The 19,968-nt window shown below is 42.1% G+C and overlaps 1 protein-coding gene across 2 annotated transcripts in view; it reads right to left on the minus strand.

Annotated features, from left to right (window-relative positions):
- Positions 1–19,968, minus strand: part of UBN1 (ubinuclein 1) — a 36,265-nt gene that overhangs the window by 11,745 nt on the left and 4,552 nt on the right. For both annotated transcript variants that reach the window (XM_008696861.2, XM_008696862.2), the window contains 10 exons: positions 17,432–17,518; positions 16,773–16,868; positions 16,319–16,453; positions 15,518–15,621; positions 14,365–14,803; positions 7,925–7,995; positions 6,531–6,660; positions 6,250–6,368; positions 5,820–5,948; positions 5,488–5,634 (listed from right to left, as the gene is read on the minus strand). In XM_008696861.2, the coding sequence (XP_008695083.1) occupies positions 5,488–5,634; positions 5,820–5,948; positions 6,250–6,368; positions 6,531–6,660; positions 7,925–7,995; positions 14,365–14,803; positions 15,518–15,621; positions 16,319–16,453; positions 16,773–16,868; positions 17,432–17,518 (1,457 nt within the window). The remainder of the gene's footprint in view (positions 1–5,487; positions 5,635–5,819; positions 5,949–6,249; positions 6,369–6,530; positions 6,661–7,924; positions 7,996–14,364; positions 14,804–15,517; positions 15,622–16,318; positions 16,454–16,772; positions 16,869–17,431; positions 17,519–19,968) is intronic.

The following is a 19,968-nucleotide window of genomic DNA, read 5'->3' on the forward strand; positions in this document are numbered from 1 at the left end:
GGGGATATGTGAAGATATTCCCAGATGGACAAGGGCTGAAGGACATCGTGACCACTGGACTGCCCTGCAGGAACTGCTCAAGGACACCCTGAGAGGTCACATAAAAGGACACCAGACAGTACTTCAAAACCACGTGAAGAAATAAGGATCTCAAAAAAGTAAATACAAGGGCAATTATAAAAACTAGTTTTCTCGGAGTCCAGGTGGCTAAGTCAGTTAAGTGAGTGACTCTTGATTTCAGCTCAGGTCGTGATCTCAGTGTCATGAGATCGAACCCTGCATCAGGCTGCACACTCAGTGCAGAATCTGCTTGAGATTCTCTCTACCTCTCCCTTAGCGCCCCCACCCCGCCTGTGCACACGCTCTCAAATAAATCTTTAAAAAAACAAGCTAGCATTCTCCTAACAATGATTTGTACCTGAACTTTTCATTTTCTATATGATTTAAGAGACTAATACATTTAAAGAAAAAAACAATTACTAGTATAAAAGCTAGTATTACTGTAACTTTGGTTTGTAACTCCAAATCTTGTTTTCTACATAATTTAAGACACTAATGCATTTAAAAAATTATTAGCTTATGTTTTGGGGCACACAATGTCTAAAAATGTAGTTTTGTAACATCAGCAACCAAAGTGGGGACAGAACTTTAAGGGAACAGTGTTTTTACAGGTCATTGAACTTACAGAAGCAAGCTCTTCCTTATCAGTAATTACATTAAATATGAATGGATTAAACTTTCCCATCAAAACAAAGATTGGAAGAATGGATAAACACACATGATTCAACTCAATGCTGTCTATAAGGAACTTGCTTGAGACCCAAAGACAAACAGGTTGAAAGCAAAAAGATGGAAGAAGGTATTCCACACAATAACCAGAGAGAGCAGGGGACGCTATGCTGATATCAGACAAAATAGACTTTAAATCAAGAAAGATTATAAGACAAAGAAGAACATTATGTATTAATAAAAACTTCAAAACAGCAAGAAGATATCATAATTATAACCATTCCTGCAGTGGAAGCAAAAACTGACAGAACTGAAGGGAGAAACGGACAATTCTACAATAGGAGTTGGAGACTTCAGTACCCCGCTCACAACAGTGGATAGAACAGCAGACAGAAGACAAGTAAGACAGTAGAAAACTTAACACAGTAAACCAACTAGATCTAACATACACAGAACACTCTACCCAACAACTGAATCACATTCTTCTCAAGTTCATACAGGACATTCCCAGGACAGACCATATGTTAGGTCGCAAATTAAGTCTCAAGAGATTTAAAAAGATAGATGCACCTGGGTGGCTCAGTCAGTTAAGCGTCTGCCTTCGGCTTAGGTCATGATCCCAGGGTCCTGGGATCGAGTCCCCCATTGGGCTCCCTGCTCAGCAGGGAGTCTGCTTGTCTCTCTCTCTCTACACCCCTCCTCACTGCTTGAGCTCTCTAATACATAAAATCCGGAAAAAAAAGAAAGATTTAAATAGATACCAAAGAAGCTTCTCTGACCACAAGAAGATACAGTTACAAATCAGTAACAGGAGGAAAACTGAAAAATTCACAAAATTTGTGGAAATTAACCAACACTTTTTAAACAATCAATGGATCAAAGAAAAAAATCACAAAGGAAACTAGAAAATACTTAAAGATGAATGAAAAGGAAAACACAATATACCAAAACTTATGGCGCAAAGAATGCTAAGGAGGTACTTACAGCTATAAACATTTACATTAAAAAAATCTCAAATCGACAACCTAACTCTACAACTCAAGGAACTAGAAAAAGAATAAGTTAAACCTAAAGCAAGCAGAAGGAAGGAAATACAGATCAGAGCATAGGTAAATAAAACGAAATAACCAATAGAGAAAAATCGTAAGAGCAAAAGTTGGTTCTTCGAAAACATCAATACAACTGACAAACCCTTAGCTAGACGGACTAAGAAATGTTCAAAAGGATATTCAAATTACCAAAATCAGGGAAGAAAGTGGGGATGTTACTACTGATTCTACAATAAAAAAGGATTCTAAGAGCGTACTATGAACAACGGCACACCAACAAATTGGATTACCTAGTTAAAATGGACAAATTCCTACAAACACAAAACCTACCAAGACTTTTTGTATTTCCCAAAGAAATACAAAATCTGACTAGACTTGTAACTAGTGAGGGGACTGAATCAGTTATCAAAAATCTCCTGACAAAGGAAAGACCTGGTACCTGATGGCTTCGGGGGGATTCAACCAATTATGTAAATAACTACTACCAATCCTTCCCAAACTTTTCCAAAAAACTAAAGAGAAAATACTTACAAATTCATTCTATGAAGCCAGCATTACCCTGATACCAAAGCCAGGCAAAAACACCACAAGAAAAGAAAATTACAGACTAATATCCCATATTAACACCGATGCAAAACTCCCCAACAAACAACTAGCAAACAGGATTCAGGAGCATATTAAAAACATTACACATCACAACCAGGTGAAGTTTTTGGCTTTTTTTTTTTAAAGATTTTATTTATTTGAGAGAGAGAGTGTGAGAGAGAGAAAGAGAGAGCGCACGAGCAGGGGGGAGTAGTAGAGGGAGAAGAAGACACCCTGCTGAGCAGGGAGCCCGATGGGGGACTCAATCCCAGGACCCCAGGATCATGACCTGAGCCGAAGGCAGACGCTTAATCAACTAAGCCACGCAGGTGCCCACGAATAAGTGAGATTTATGCCTGGAATGCAAGGGTGATTCAACATATGAAAACTGATCAGTGTAATATGCCACGTCAACAGAATGAAGGAAAAAAACCCAACATGATCATTTCAATTGATGCAGAAAAGGCAAAGGACAAAATTCCACACCCTTTCATGATAAAAACACTCAACAAGCTAGGAACAAGAATACCTCCACATAATAAAAGCCAAATATGAAACCCCTTCAGCGAACATCATAATGGTGAAAGGCTGAAAGCACTTCCTCTAAGATCAGGAACAAGGTAAGAATGCCAGCTTTCACCACTTCTAGTCAACATAGTACTATGAGTTCTAACCATAGCAGTGAGGCAAGAAAGAGAAGCAAAAGGCATCCAAATAGGAAAGGAGAAGTAAGGTAAGCCCTGTTTGCAGATATGATTTTTTATTTAGAAAACTCTAAAGATTCCAAAAAATTTTAGAATGAATTTTGCAAAGTAGCAAGATACAAAATCAACACACACAAAAATCAGTTGTATTTCTGTACATGAAAAATAAACAATCTAAAAAGAAATTACAAAAATAATTCTATTTACAACAGCATCAAAAGAAAAAAAAACAACTTAGGAATTACCCCACCAAGGACGTAAGAGACTTGAACGGTAAAAATGATAAAACAGTACTGAAAGAAGTTAAAGACATAAATAAGTGGAAACACATCCCATCGTGGGCTGGACAACTTAATATTATTTAATTGTAATCTGAGTACTACCCAAAGGAATCTACAGATTCAATGCAATCCTTAGCAAAATCTTAATGTGTTTTTTGCAGAAATAGAAAAACCCATCGCATGTGGATTTTCAAGGGACCCTGAAAAGCCAAAATAATCTTGAGACACAATAAAGCTGGAGAATCACACTTCCTGATTTCAAAACTTACTACAAAGCCACAGTAATCCAAATAGTGTGTTATTGGCATAAAGGCAGACGCAAAGACCAATGGAAGAAGACAGAGAGCCCAGTAATAAAGCCCTCACATATGTGGTCAAATGATTTTCGATAAAGGTGCAAAGACCAATGAAGGAAGAAGGACAGTCTTTTCAACAGATAGTGCTGGGAAAACTGGATACCACATGCAAAAAAATGAAATTGGACCCTTAACGCCATATACAAAAATTAACTGAGCTTCATGACACTGGATCTGACATTTATATCTTAGATATGACACCAAAGGTATAGGCAACAAAAGGTAGACAAATTGGACTTCATTAAATTTAAAAATTTTGTGCACCAAAAGATATTATTCACAGAGTAAAAAGACAACTCACAAAATGGGAGAAAATATCTGGAAATCAAATCGCTCAAGGGTGTCAAGGATTAATATCCAGAATACAGAAAGAACTCCTGAAACTCAACAATGAAACAAATAACCCAATTTAAAAATGGGCAAAGGACTTGAATAGACATCTCAAAAAGATATATAAATGGCCCATTAGTACATGAATATATGCTCAACATCACTGATCACTAGGAAAATTCAAATCAAATCTATAGGGAGATACCACCTCAAGTCCATTACAGTGGCTACCATCAAAAACCCAGAAAACATCGAGTACTGGTGAGGATGTAGACAAACTGGAACCCTGTGCACTGCTGGTGGAAATGCGAAATGACAGAGCCACTATGGAAAACATTGATGGTCCCTCAAAAAATTAAACATACAATTATCACATGATCCAGCAATTCCACTTCTAGGTATACACACAAAAGAACTGAAAGCAGGGTGTCAAAGAGGTATTTGTACACCCAAGTTCATTAACAGCATTACTCACAATAGCTAAAAAAATGGAAGCAACCTAAGTATCAATGGATGCATGGATAAGCAAAATGTGGTCTATACACCCAACACAGTATTATTCTGCCTTAAAAAGGAAGCAATTCTGTAAATGTGTAATACAGACAAATCCTTGAGGATATTATACTAAGCGAAATAAGCCAGTTACACAAAGACAAATTCTGTATGATTCCATTTCTATAAGGTACTCGGAGGAGTCAAAATCATAGAAAGTAGAACAGTGGTCACAGAATCTGGGGGGTGGGGGTGGAATATGAAGTTACTGTTTAATGGGTGCAGAGTTTCAGTTTCATAAGATGAAAAGAGTTATGGAAATGGATGGTGATGGTGGCACAACAATGTAAATGTACTTAAAACCACTGAACTGTGCACCTAAAAATGGTTAAGATGGTAAATTTTAAGTAAAGTGTATTTTCCCACAGTGGGGGCAGGGGGAGGAGCACTAGCTCCAGCCAGCTCTCCTGCCTGTGGATGGTAGCTGTAGTCCATTCACCTGAGAAGCTACATAACACAGAAGTTCAGCACTTAACTCCAATAAGTAGTCAGCCCTGCTACTTGCAAATGAGACTTCTGTCTAGAACAGGAAGGTGTTTCCAAGATGAACCTACTTCTCAACTTCTACAAGGAGCCATTATCTCAAAACAGGTAAGGGCATACTGAGGTGAGAAGAGCACACCCTAACTCGGAGCTGAAGCAGGACAGAGAACGACAAAGACAAAACCCCACAGATAACTTCCCTCTTCAAGGGAAGAATAAGAGCCATTCACAGCAACCAGTACACCCCCCACCCCACCAACTACTCCAGTGAGATGGGGGTTGAGTCAGCTAGACGGTGACTCCCCAAGGGAAGGGACCCTGTTGGCCAGGCACAACAGAAGCACTCAAATATTTCTTTACGGCAACAGCGCTCCACCTCATCACCACACTGACCATACTGGCTGCTCACGGCCCTCACCTGGCCTGCATCCAGCCTTTGGGCCACAGAGGTTTGACCTCAGCATCCAGAAAGGCCTTCACATAGTCCTCCCAAGACTGGGTCTTGTTGTTCCTCTCCAGATCGTAGCTCTCCAGTTTTATCTTCACCACGTGGCAGAGCAGCTCCCTGAGGGGTAGAAAGAAGTCAAAAACTTCAAACTACCCCAAATGCTTCTTTCAAGGTTTCAATCATGTGCTTCCAGCAGCCCTGATTAAAGTAAATGATTCTAACCTTCATTAGAAACACAGGAACATGCTCAGACACTGGCCCCACAAACCCTCCAATGAGGCAAGGTCCCAGTTTGGGCACACCTGATTTCATCATTCCACTGGAACTTCTTCCGGGGTCCCATTATCCTTCTGCCCCCCTTTTCCTCATCTTCTTCCTCATCAGAGCACATCCGCTCCCTCTGCTCCTTGTCCTTCTCCTCTTCCAGCATCCTATAGTGTGAATAGGACCAATGGGACCCTAAGGTCACCGCCATGGAAGAACTACTTCCTCCCACATCCACCACCTCCCCCATGCCCACACCCCGCCCCAAGCTTCTAAGAGAAGGTGAAAATGCTGCAGAAGAGCCAAGAGTCTCATTCACAAATATAATAATGGGGAAAGAAGAAAGAAAAGAAAAGAAAAGAAGAGAAAAGAAGAAAAGAAAAAAGAAAAGAAAAGGAAAGGAAAAGAAAGAAAGAAAGAAAGGGAGGGAGGGGATGATGTCACGTGAGAGCCATGGGACACACTTACTTAGCGACCTTGGCTTGTGTGTGTGCCTGGCATTCATCCTGGTACTTGGCCATCTGCTCTGGCATTGCCCTTCCAATGGCTTCCTTAAGCTTCTGAAGAGGCTCCTTCAGACGCCCCCCCTGCAGAGAGCAGGAGATATCATATGATTGGTTTATACTGAGGATTCACTACTGGAATAATCGCACAAAGGCAGGACAACAGCAGATGTGGCATCTGTGAAGACTCAGTCACCCTCTCCGCTGGGCCCTGAAGCCAAGGGACTCTACTCCACAGTCACCCACCTGTTCACAGAGGTGAAGTTTCCGAGCACGTTTGACCAGGGTGTCCTTGCTGCAGGGCAGGAATGAAGCAAGATAGGCATACACCCCAGAACGGATTTGGCTACTCAGCTCCCGCGTTTGCACCTCTATGCTGAAGAACAGAACAGAGTCATCAAGAGTCCGCAGCTCACTGGAGCGCCTCTCATCATGAGGTCACCCTACTGCAGAGAGGAAAACTAAGAGGCAACAACAGATCAAACCTTAGGCTGTCAGTCACACAATGTAACCGAGTGACCAGTGCAACAGATTCCCAGCAGCCACCAAATCAAAACTTCCACACCTGATGAACTTGGCTAGGTACAGAGGGTCAAGACCCTCAAAGACAAGACCAACTCAAAGGTAGTCAGGAAATCAGAACCCGAGAGAAAAAGCTCTAAAGTACTAAATTTCACAAACAAAAAGAACATAGAGCTTTCAAAATGAAAGTGCTTGAGTTACTTGCTGTAGACAGGAAATACTTTCCAACAGCGTCTCCTTTTTTCCCCAGCTCTATCCCTAATAAGGAGGTCAGGGAAATCCTCACCCCTTCAGCGTCCCCATCTAAATGAGCAGAAAAATAGCTGTCTTCAATCCCTTGAGCTCTCTGTATGTAGCATGCTCCAGCAGGCTATTGTGGACACAAATCCCTCATGCGTGCTGACCCTCAGGTGCTCTCTATAGTCCAGGCTTCCTGACCCAGGAGTCCAATCCCCACCCTGGTCATTTGCTAGAATATTCCCAAGCCTTGACAACTGTTCTTACATGTGCAAAATCCTCAGTTGTTGAGCAGCAAGCTTCCTCTGCTAAATAATGCAACAGAGAGAGAAGCTGGCAAAGCTGAAAGGCCGGATACCAAGAACCTGGTTTGGATTTATATGTGGGGTTTGTTTTTTTTTTTTTTTTTTTACTTTTTAATCTAATTCATACAGTGCAACATCTCAGAGGTTCAGGTGTCTGGGAAAAGTGCCACGGGATGATATTTATATACCCTGGCCTTGGGAGAAGTGAGAACAAGAAGAGAATGATCCCAGGAAAGCAGGCTCCTGTAGCTGCACCAAGTTATCTCTTACTTTTCCAGATTCTCAAAGACAGGCAAGCAACACTTTTTCTCTCTCCCATCTCATGCTGGCAAAGAAATCCTCTTCCAACTGGCTATGATTATTATACACGGTGTTCTAATGATACCTGCTGCCTAAGGTAACAAGGTCTATCATTTCTTGGAGACAAATATTTGGTGTACCCAACCCCCTCTAAAAAAAACCCACTTTTCTCTCCTAAGTGGTCATCATTAATGCAGTTCAGTCAATGCTCACTTCCCCTAGCCTGCTCAAGCCGGGCACGGTAACAGCAGATGCATGGAAACAAGAGATACTCACTCTAAGAGGGTGCCATTAACATCTTGGGTGAAGAACTTCTGTCTGCTCTCTCCTTCAGCAGCTCTGGCAGCCTGGTTCACAGCAGACAGTAACATCCGTTAGTGCGCTTTCCCCACACGATCACACACACCCACAGGCACAAGACCAGTCAGTCTCTACAGAACACCTGTCGATTCGATAAAATCCTCACTGTGCCCTTCCTTACTCAGCCCTAATCCCAGATTAAGTTCACCTATGATCACTATACACTCCACAATTGGTATATCCAGCTTTTTTCAAATGCTACTAAAGCATCTATGGACCGTCCATTCTTCCCAGGACTTGAAATGACAGTCACATAAAAGACAATCATACGGAGTCAAAGCAATCATGACGCATTTGATTGAACGAGCTAGTTAACTCCTGTGACTGGCAGTCTGTCACCTCAACTGTGAGCTGGTATTTCCATATGTCTACAGTACAAAAACAATTAAGAACTTCAATAAAACTGCAAAATCCAAAGGCCTTTATCCCCCTCACCCCTAAATAATAATAAAGTGCTGCTTTAGCATTTAAGGATACTATAATTTTTGGGAAATTCACAATCTACCTTGAGTGTATCACAAACTCTATTACCCAGACCATTTGAACTACTAACACACCCTCCTACCTACCGACACAAGTAGCAGAGCAGGCTACTATACAGTCTTTTCCTTCCCATGAGAATACAGCACCCTGGATGGCAGCCACGGCAGGCCGCCAGGGCAGGAAGCCAGGGAACTGGGTACAGATGTGAGGAAAGCAATCACGGCAAAAGTCTGAACCACTGGTTCTCATATTCAGCTGCATACTGGAATTACCTGGCGGCTTTCCTCACATTAGACTAATCATATCAGAATCTCTGGGGATGAGGGCCAGGAATCTGTTTCTTTAAAAGGAACCCTGGTAACTCTAATGTGCAGAGGGGATTGAGAACCACCAATCTAAATTCAAGAGTTGCTGGTCCAAAGGCTTTAGGCAAAAATAAAGTATCTAAAATCAGGTTTGATACAGAATAATGACTGCAAACAAAGGCAAAAAGATAACTAAAACGATCAAACCTGATCAACCCCTCTGAGACTGCAGGCATTAAGAACTACCCTCCACCTTCCCATCACCCCACTTGCCTTCCCTCACTATATCCTCGGGTCCTCTTCCTACCACTGCTCCCTCCCTGTCTTCTCCATTAACTCCTTAAACAGAGATGGAGCCCAAAGTTCTATATAGAACTACGTTCTCCTAATACCTCCTTCTTCACAGCTTTGAAATAACACATAACCCATGTAGATCTCTCAAACCTAAATCTCTAGCCCTATACCCTTTTTTCTAAGCTCTGGATTAGAATTTCCAATTACTTCTGTGAATGGATGATCCTCTGGTATGGACACTCAACTTACCCAAAACCAAACCCACTAGCTTCTTTTCCTCCTTCTGTGTTCCCCACTTCTAATAACTACACTCCATCCTCCTGAAATCCTTCCACTCCTTTCTTTAAAACCCTTAGGTAAGGTAGCTCTCTCCAAGCCCAGAATCAAATCCAAACTCCTTTATGTGGGATTTATGATTCTCCAGAATCTGGCCCCAGCCAGCCACTCCAGCTCCCATCCCCCACCACACTCCAGGGGGTCCCCACCATCCAACAACTCAACAATTCTTTGTCCATCCTCAGCTCTATGCCCTAGCTTCCTATAAGGCCATCTCACAACTGAGCCTGGCCAAGCTTGTTGCCTCCAATCTGATTCCTATGTACCTCAAGGAGCTTCTGTCTTACCTCTCAAAGCTGGCTGTTCACCTGACCACCCAAACATCACAGAGCTTACTGCATTCTGCTCTGTCCTACGGCCAGGTGTTTATATGTCTACTGGTCCATTTACAGAACAAGCTCATGGAGAACAAGAACTGAATCTTATTTGTCAATATATTTCCCACAGCTGCCTGTCACATAATAGAGCTTAGTAAATGTTGCCTGAGTGAATGCATGAGGGAAAAACAGGTATTACTGAAAGAATGCAACCAGAGGAAGAAAGTTTGGAACTAACAGAACTTGCAGAGGATACACAAAACTCAAGTTTCTGCAGACCCTGGAGGGAGGGAGGGAAGTGCAAAGGCCCAGGATGAAAGGGGGTGAAATGGATGGATGGAAATGAAATAAAGGGCGTGACTTTTAATCCATTCACCTGCCAATTTCTTACATTTTCAGAAGGATTCAGAATTCTCGGCACTTCTAATGTACTGAGAGTATGATTTTAGTTTGAGAGAGAATAAAACTGAGTCATTCTTTTGCTTAAGTTTACACACTGCTACTTACAAGACCCAGAAGCACTTCCATATTAATTCAATCTAAATAGTTTAACATGTATTTCAAATGCCCCTCTGTTTGTCAGACCTATCAACAAGCTTAGGTTTCCATTCAAATTTATTTTTAGATATCAACCAGTTCCTCCCATGTGTCAGAGGCTTTAATCTTTTAAGATTTTTTTCTGATGCCTTTTGAATTGTGTAGACAATTATCTCTGAGGGTCTGGTTTTATACTGAGATAATTAGTCAGGTTCTATATTTTTATTTTTTTTAAATACTTAGAGAAAGAAAGAGACAGAGAGCATGTGAGCAGGGAGAGGGGGCAAAGGGAGAGAAGCAGACTCCCAGCTGAGCGTGGAGGCCAATGCGAGACTCAGTCTCACAACCCTGAGATCATGACCTCAGCCAAAACCAAGAGTCAGACGCTCAACCAACTAGCCACCCAGGTGCCCCTTAGGTGCTGTATTTTTAGATAAATCTAATTAAAAGAACAATCAGATTTATATCTGACAGTCTTCCAGAAATAAGTGAGGCTCAATCCTAAGAAGAGACACCCTTGCCTAAGGAGTTGTATAAATTGATCAATCCTAGATTAATTAGGAAATGAAGTTAAACCAAACAGCCCAATCGTGCTGATTTATAACAGTGTCAATAGCCCTTTAATGAGCTGTTTTATTTATAAGAAAAGCCACTTGCAGCCTCTTAGCACCTAAATCAGAACCTTATATACTGTACCTGTTTTTTCTGGTATGATTTTCTTTTTAGAAAAGATCAAACAGATTAGTTTGGTTTTTTTTTCTTTCTACCTTTTCCTTGGATCCAGGTCTCCCTGGATGTGTGATGTAGGAGTTCTAAGTCTATAGGAGGGTAAAAGCTGTGAGCAGGTAGATTAGAGGGGTGGGTGACATGGGGTTTCTGTTTCTTTTCTTTCCTCAGTACTGTTCCCATTTATGCTAGAGTCAACAGACCTCGGTCATCTGTATGGACCAGGCTGAGTAGTTGCCAAACTACATCAAGACAAGTAACCTGAGGGGGGAGCGACACACCTGAACTTTTCAACAACCAAGACAAAAGGCACAATCAAGGCATATTAAGTGCAGACAGGGTAACGCCATCAAATCAAATCACTGGATTCCTTGGGGCCCATAAAAATGTACAGTACAAGGGAACAGGAAATGAAAAACAGGCTTACATAAGAAGAAAACAGTGACCATTGCTTGGGCATCTACCAGGGCGGCCTTCTTGGGGTACCTCTTTAACATACGTAAGTTTTCAAACAGATTTTTTTCAAAGTTTTAAGCATCACATCTAGTTAGAAGGTAAATCTAATTTTTGCTTCCCACAGCAAAGATTAATCCTTAAGGGATGGATACATACCAGATTAGAATCTGTTTATGGGACTGTGGTAGATGGCAAACAGGACCTCAGATCCCTTCCCTCCCAGTACATGCATTCCGCCACAGGGAGGTGGCCTCTCTAATTTCCCAACCCTCCAACATGGTTTGCTCTTGCGACTTGCTTTACCAATGGAGTGGGAGAAGTGATGTGAACACAGAATTTCTATGGCTAGATCTTATGGGCCTTGTAGATTCCACCTTCATTCTCTTGAAATGTTGCCCTGAAACTGCCATACCCTGAAGAAATCCAGGAGGAAAGATCAGACGAGGGAGAGGCCAGATATCCTGGCCATCTCCATCATCCCAGCCATCCAAGCACCCGGCCAACTTGCCAGCTGAACATAGCCACAAGAGTGAGCCAAGGAGGACCAGAAGAGGAACTGCCCAGCCACCCAGAGTCAGGAGAAATAAATTGCTCTTTGAAGCCCTAAGATTTGCGCAGTTTTTAAGATAACAGTAGAAACGAATAGATTTATCATCTAGGGCCAAAATTTTAAATGTAAACAATCTTATAAAAATAAAGAAGAGGAAAAAAGATAAGGGAATTGAAAAGTAAAGTGAGAAACACATAACACTACTAACATTACAGTTACATACATCAAGTTTAATTTAAATTTTAAAAACATAATGTCCAGTTCAAGATTGAGGACAGGGCTCCTTATTAAGGATCCAAATATCCATGGGTGGCTTTTGGAATTGTAAGCAATTTTTGTGTACATAGGCATTTTTCTCCTGGGAAGAATAGCTTTCCCAGCAGATTCTCAGTGAAGTCTGGGTTTAAAGCACTTGTGCACAGATGCGAAAGGCTCCAAGTACCCAAGCACAGGCTGTGGTGGGAATGGAGCACCTGGGGATCCTTTGGGATGGCATTAAGTAACTTTCTAAAAATAAGCCTTCTTTTCCATGCAACCATCAAAAGTGATGAGGGCTTTATAATAATATTTATTAAGTGAAAAAAGCAAGAAACAATTATTCACAACTATAATTACAACTGCAAAAAAACATACACAGAAGGTAGAAAGGAATAAGCAAATTGAAAATAGTTTTCAGACTGGCAGAATGACGGGTAATCCCCACTTTCTACCCCATTTCCCAAAGTTTCTTAACACTGTTATAGCAGAAGGGCCAGGTGATGACTAAAGTATCAATTTCACATACGAACACTGTATTTTCATTTCAGTATGTTAATATGTCCTGGTCACCACCTTCTCACCAAAACCCAGCCTACCTTATCTATGGGATCCAGAACCCTGTCTCCATTGTCCCAAGAGATAACTTGGCAATCACTGAGGAAGGACAGCTTGCTCAGGGTCCATCCAGTGGACTCCAGAAAGTGAGGCTTTCTTGAATCACAACCCAACGCTGTTTCATGTTAAGCCACTTTGTTTCCATTTAATTGGTCCATCTTTCCCAAGAAATTGAAATAATGAGTCTAAGTTATCAGACTATAACACTACCTATGGTGGGTGTAGGGACACATCCAAGAATGATTTTGACTTTTCTCTAAACGACTGGCTACTGCCACATATACCTCACTCAACTTACTTAACGAGACTTTCAGAAGCTACAAAACAATTTGATTACAAACTGGAGGATTGAGAAGAACAAAGAGTAATTTTTTAAAACATAAATTCTGAGAGCAAACACAGAACAGTATGCTCAAACATGCCAAGTTCAGATTCAACTACTTCCACCTTAATGTCCTATTAAGATATACTCTGAATCCCTGACATGGCACAATTCATTTAAATCATCACATTCAAACAGAATACTGCACACAGGCTAAGGAGGAAGAACTAGAAATCCAAGCAAGACATTTGCTTTACTTTGTATGTTGTGCTTAAATATTTTTTGGAAACAAGAAAACCATTTGTAGCAGTGGTTAACATTTTACCCTGCCCTAAAACACAAAACAGATTACGTTTAACAGTGATTCTGAAATCCTGTGAGAATCACTGGCTTAATACTTTAGCTACAAAGTATAAATGCCAAGGGAGTTGCACTGTAAGTCACGTTGCCCAAGGTAACGTTTTTTAACTAACAGTCATCATAACTAGTGACCCATGCTTGGTTCATGGTAATACATTACTGAATTGACAATTCTTAGCACTCTAGACATCAATTCCCAATTGCCAACGGCTGCTATAGCCCAAAGACTGTAGCTGTTTTTAATGGTTCATGGATGATATTAAGGTTCAGCTCCTTTTCATTTATCACACCTTAGGCATTCCTATAATCACTACCTAAAGCTGATGATGGGCAAGTCCAAGAGGCAACTGAAGCCCAGAGGCAATTAAGTACATTGTCTACGTGTAACATTCATCTGCAAACTTTTGTGAATTTTGAAAACTTTCAAAAGATTACTAAAATGACGGATCAGTGCCTCAGCTGCCTGCTGCCAACATTAGTGTCAGTCTATTGCAACAAAAGAAAGATATTTGTGGGGAAGGAACTGATAGGCAGGAAATGGAAAGACAGAAAATCCCCCCAGAAGAAAGTAGATTTTCCAGGAGTGAAAGAACCATAAAAGGCCTAAAAGTGATGCCTGATGGGCAGAGCTTACACGGTTTCCTCACTTGGGAGTAGAAGAGAGCTTGGAAAAGCTTACACCGAAACTGCCAATACACTAAGGGTTGCTCTGGGCAGCGAGCTTCATGTGGTGCAGAACCAGTGTCAATCTGCCCAAACCGCTTCCAGGAAAGCCCGGCCACTCTGTGTCACCATACCTGAGCCAGCTCCTTAACGCGCTTCTCCAGGGGTGCAGGCAGGCCTTCAGGGAGGGAAGAGGGCTGCCTGAATTCCTGGTCCAGTCCCACCCCAAGGGAATCGCTCTCATCATCCATATCACGGAAAGGGCTTCCTTCTGGAGACTCACTGAGCAGCTGCTCCAAGTCCAAATCAGTCAGTGAGTCCATGGCAGTGGCTGCCTGGAGCAAGTCGTTGTCAGAAGTGGAGCCAAAGAGTGAGAGCAAGGGGTCAGAGGTGCCCTCCAATTCCCGCAGGCCCTGAGCTTCCGCCGACGAGACCGCTACCGGCTTATGGTCTTCGTCCCTCTTTCTCTGAGCCTCTTTCTCCTTCTGAAATTTCTTTAGCATCTCTTTAACGCTCAAAGCCCCAGAATATTTCTTTTTCTTCTTCTCCTTACTGGCATTGAGGGCTGTGAAGCTGCAAGCAAGGAGGAAATTGGTTACGAGGGCTGCAGTATACCTCAAAACGGAAATTCATGAGAGACTGCCCCTGCTCCCAGCGCAACTGTCTCCAGGAACCTCAGTCACAAGGCCACCCTGTTACTCCTCCTCCCTCCTCTTGGCATATGGAGCTCCTTCTTGCTGGGACCAAAGCTTGAGATTTAATACAGGTTAGCAAAACAGTGTCACAGAATGCTAAATATCCGATGTGTTTTTAAAAACCACTGCCAGGCTGAAATAAAAGGTTGCAAAAAAGGGGTGGGGGGCAAGAAAAATATTTAAAGGGAAAAAGCAGGAGCAGCAGAGAGCAGCAGCAACTTGAAGGGCAGCTGGGGTGAGACCGAGTGAGGCGAAGAAAGCAGGACCACAGAAGACAAAGGGAAGTGGCAGAGACGGAAGGAGAACTGGGGCAGAGGAGGGGTGCCCAAGAGAACAAGAAACATCAGCAGTCACACAGTGACAGAAATAGCTGCCAACACTGACAGAGGGACAGAGAGAACTCCAACGTCTAACACACAGAGATGTGAGAGCACCGACTGCCCACAGGGGCACTGTGGGAGGCATGAGGGGGAACGGAAGGCCAGGCCCTGCTGCCTCTTCTGAAGCTGTGAGGAGGAGGGCGCGTCAGCTCCCAGGTGTCCTGCCCTAACAGTTCAGATTTTATCCTAGCAAAGAAGCTGCTGCCTCTCACCCGGCTTTGGAAAACTTGGACTTTTTCGATTTCTTCTCCTTGTCATAAGTGTCATCTTTTTTCTTCTTCTTTATCTTCTCACCACCTTCCTTCAACTTCCGCTTCTGAGAATTAAAGACAAGGCACAGTTACACGGCTCCCTAACTCAGGGAGCAAGTGCACTACACAGCACTGGCCTTGCTCCGCCCAGGGTACATCCTGAGAGCTGTCTTACTTCCTTCATGAGCACAGCTTTCAGATCGGTCCCTGGACCACAGACCCGCAGCAGGTGAACACAGAGTTCCCACTGACAGTGTCTCCTGGAAGCACCCAGGGCTAAGGCAAGAGGCCATTCTGTAGCCTAAAACTTTTCTAGTTCCAGTTAGCTGTATATGGGCCCTACCTCTTGTTTTGAACACACAGGCAGTGGTGGGCAGATTTCAAAATAAACTTATCTTCCGGCTAACTTCTTTTTGTTGGGGTGACAGCCCTGGGAACTGAAGTCCTCTACATGTCCACAGAAGAGACACAGCAAGGCTGGTGCAAACTCCCCTCACTCCACACCCTTCGCTGCCCTAGTCCCCGCCCTGAGACCACCTCGAGAAACGAATCCCTGCTGAGCCTGCTGCGACACAGGCGTGGACACCTCCAGGTTCACAGCACGAGAAGTGACCTGTCAGCTTCAGCACGGCTCATGCCTTTCCATCAAGCTCCTGAGCCATCTTAAACCAGCAGACATTCTGGCAAGTCACCTACTGATCTTTTTATAAAGTCATGTAAAAAAAAGTACTTCTGAAATTCAAAAGCAAGTATCGTTCTAACCTTTGGAGATTTCTTCTTCTTTTCTTTAATGAAGTCATCCTCAGATTCTGATGCTTGTCTAAATTGCAGGGTTCCCGAATTAATGTAAAATCCTCCATACTTTGTAGTCAAAGAAGCAGGAACAAGCTCATCATACTGAAGGGGGGAAAACAAATGGTCAGCTCCAAGCTCTGTTATAGGACTGTGCTCTTCTGTCACTTTTCAGACAGCATGCTAAGACCTGCTTCTGGTCAACCACGAATGTCCCAGCTTAAAGGTGTTTGGACAGATCTGGTCATCATTTTCAGTGAGGGAACCATGGCCAGATAAAGCATGTCACCTCCTCTCTCTGCCTCACCAGGGCAACCCTTTCTTCACACAGAGAGCATGTCCACACTGACCCGACCTCCACCTTCAGGCCATCATCAGAAGCTAGGGTGTGGTGGTTCCAGTGGCATTTTCAGTAAGGACTTACCGCCTCAGAATTATCGATGAAGGAGTCAGATTCATCGTAACCATACCCCATGTCAATCAGGTCCTGTATCCGATCTTTTCTACGTTTCTTTCCACCCTAAAATTTAAAATAGGTCATGTGCTTTTTCCATGTGTAACTGTGGTAAAAATACAGAGCATGAGGCCTACCCTCTTAACAACAAATGTTTAAGTCTAAGGTCACATGCTTTTTTTGATACACAGAATTGTTGCCTTGAATTCCATTAACTAGTGACTAAAGGTTGTAAATCAGTGGAACAGTCACACTCACACACACACACACACCCCTACGTCCACCCCAAACCCTATTCCCTGAAGACCTTCTAAAATAGAACAGATTTGTATCTGCATAAAATGGCCTAAGACAGAAGAAGGAACTAAATGGCTTTGTATCAGAACACTTGTTCTAAGCATCAGTTCTAGGAGTAAAAGGCCCTTCTTGCTCATTCATCCATTTAGCTCCACACACCAGTGCCTGCCACATGCATTTTCTGTACCTTAATGCATTTATCTAATAATTGCATTTTGTTCTCTCCAACCTCTGTACTTGTTTAGATGATAATCCACTAAAGGAACATAAAAATGTCTGGAAACCTCTCCCACTCAACGAGGTTGTTTGGTTGCCCAAGAGAGGAATCTTACATATTTTTCTTCAAATTTCCGGGCAAGGGCCTCCACTTTATGCCTTTCCTTTTCTTCATCATTGAAAGGATCTGAGAGATCTTTCTTCTGTAAAGAGACCATTCCACAAAAATAAGAGTCACAAAAAAATTCCCACAATCCTACTCATAATACCTGCACTGACTACTCAATACCCATAAACTTCCTATCAAAAACAACTCTTTCAAGAAAGACAAGATAAAATACATGCTACTGTCCCAACAGTGTTTACCTTAGTTGCTTAAGAAAATAAAGTTTCCATTCATGTAATTCAACAAAACTTAACTAAACACCTACAATCGCCCACCATAGCACTAGATCCTAGAGGGCTCCAAATATGGCAAAGGGCCTTTAGTTAGGGATGCTCAACCTGTATAGAACTGTGTTTCATAGAGTTCGTTTCCTTTGTAACCCTAAAAATTATTTTACACATTTAAAAACATTAAGAAGGTCCATAGGCTTCATTGATTTCCAAAGCAGTCAATGGCTCAAAAAGGTTAAGAACCCACTGAAAGTAGGGCAAGTCCTTGAGAGCTATCCTGCTGTATTGGTTAGTACAGTGGTATGAACTTGCACTTCCTTCACTGCTACCAAAAATCAAAACCAGGTTCACAGCATTCCCTTTCCCTGGAAGCTTATCTTGTGGATCAGTAATCTCGTCTTTCCTCCCAATGTCAATAACCACTCCAAATATTTTCGTGTGGTTTTCCAAAGTTTATTTCTACTCCATAAACTTACTGTTGCATTTTTCTCATCAAGTAAATTTTCCAGAGTTGGACTTTAAGCTTCTTTGGCAAGGAACCTTAATCTTAATAAAAGACTCCTATACCAAATACATTTAAGACTTCAGGGTAGACCAAAATCACTAAAGATTGGATGCCTGCCTTAAGACAAAACTCTATTACCTCACCCTTCCATCACTGCCCACTGGAATGCCATCCACTCATGAAGGACCTGTTAAATGAGATATTGTGGAACAAATGTATAAGAGCCACAAGGGAGTGGTCTTTAAAACCTGCACTCATCCGTACTTTCTGAAGTTTCTTGTAATGACCACATATAACTTAAGTGATTAAAATAATTTTAAGAAATTCCACCAATCTAGAGCAATACTGGATACAACGTATACTCTCTCATGTCTTGCAAACAGTAGTTGTCCAAAAAGTACTACTTCCTGCACACATGAAGGTCCAACTCTGTCCAAACACAGCATCCAGGATGTAAGCCCTCTGCTGTCCAAGCCCTGCAGGCCTTGTATTTGTATCAGACTTAAACAAGTGCCACATCGTAACTCCTGTTACCTGTGTTGGCATAATTCCAAAGTACCTACAAGACTGAAAGTTTCTCTGAGACTGGGATAGTGGCTTCTCCACCTCTATACAGTCCTCAGCATCTCGCCCAGTGCCTTTACATTATAAGAAATATATGCTAACCGAATTAATACATGAATCTGTCAGACTACATAATACTTTGAAAATCACAGAGCAGACACAAAGATTCAGGAGTTCTGAATGTGAAAGCCAGAAGTGAATCCCCTGCAACTGAATCTAAAGTTCTCTGTGTATACATTTTTCTGCAATGGAGAAGGGCATTTGGATCCCTCAAAAAGGTGAAATGAAACCACTAGAATTCTAATTTCAGTTGAGCTCATAAATGAAGACCTCAACCAATCCCTGTTACTGTCTCCTCCTCTCAAGGAAGATGATCCCATTTTGAATCCCTACTTTGGAAAAAGAGTCATGAATGGGTTTGAAATTATTTTTTCTCATCTTGCGAAATAGCCCTCTTATAAAAGGTTGACCCTTGGCACAAACTTACTGGCTTCCATTCAGCTAATCAGATCTTAACCAAGAAAACATATTTTTATCTGAGCACAGAAAACAGAAAATCCTCCTAACCAAAGGCACTCACCCCCAACAGCACAACAGTGAATTAGAATGAAGGAGCACTGGCCACTGAGTTATGCTGCTAAAAATTTTACCTACGTTATCTCATTCTACCCTCAAACACCCTGTAAGCCAGGTACGAGGCTGATCCTCATTTTATTAAGAGCCACTCTAGAGACCAAAATACTCCAAGTGCAGGACCCTACTAACCTCTGCCTCAGAACCAAGCACAGCGCACCACAGTAGGCGCTTGTGCTCTTCACTATTTCCTACCCACGCTGCAGGAATCCGTTTATGTAAAATACAAAAATGTGCAAAACTGATCTCAGCTGTTGAAAATCAGTGGGCCTGGGTAGTATTTTGGAAGGGCAGGAAGAGGGTTTCTGGTGTCCTGGAAAATATTACATTTTATAATCCAGACACAGGATACATAGGTGTGTTGAGTTTGTGAAAATGCATCAAGCTGTGAATTTATCAAATATGCACTCTTCTTACGTATTTAACTCATTAGTTTTTTTTTTTAATTTTACAATGTTAATGAATTATCAAAACATCAGTAATAGCTGAAGCTGGTGATGGGTACATGGGGGCTCATTATACTATTCTACTCTGTGCATGTTTGAGAAGTTCCAT

The sequence above is a fragment of the Ursus maritimus genome, unplaced genomic scaffold (genome assembly GCF_017311325.1).
Source record: "Ursus maritimus isolate PB19 unplaced genomic scaffold, ASM1731132v1 scaffold_2, whole genome shotgun sequence".
Taxonomy (NCBI): domain Eukaryota; kingdom Metazoa; phylum Chordata; class Mammalia; order Carnivora; family Ursidae; genus Ursus; species Ursus maritimus.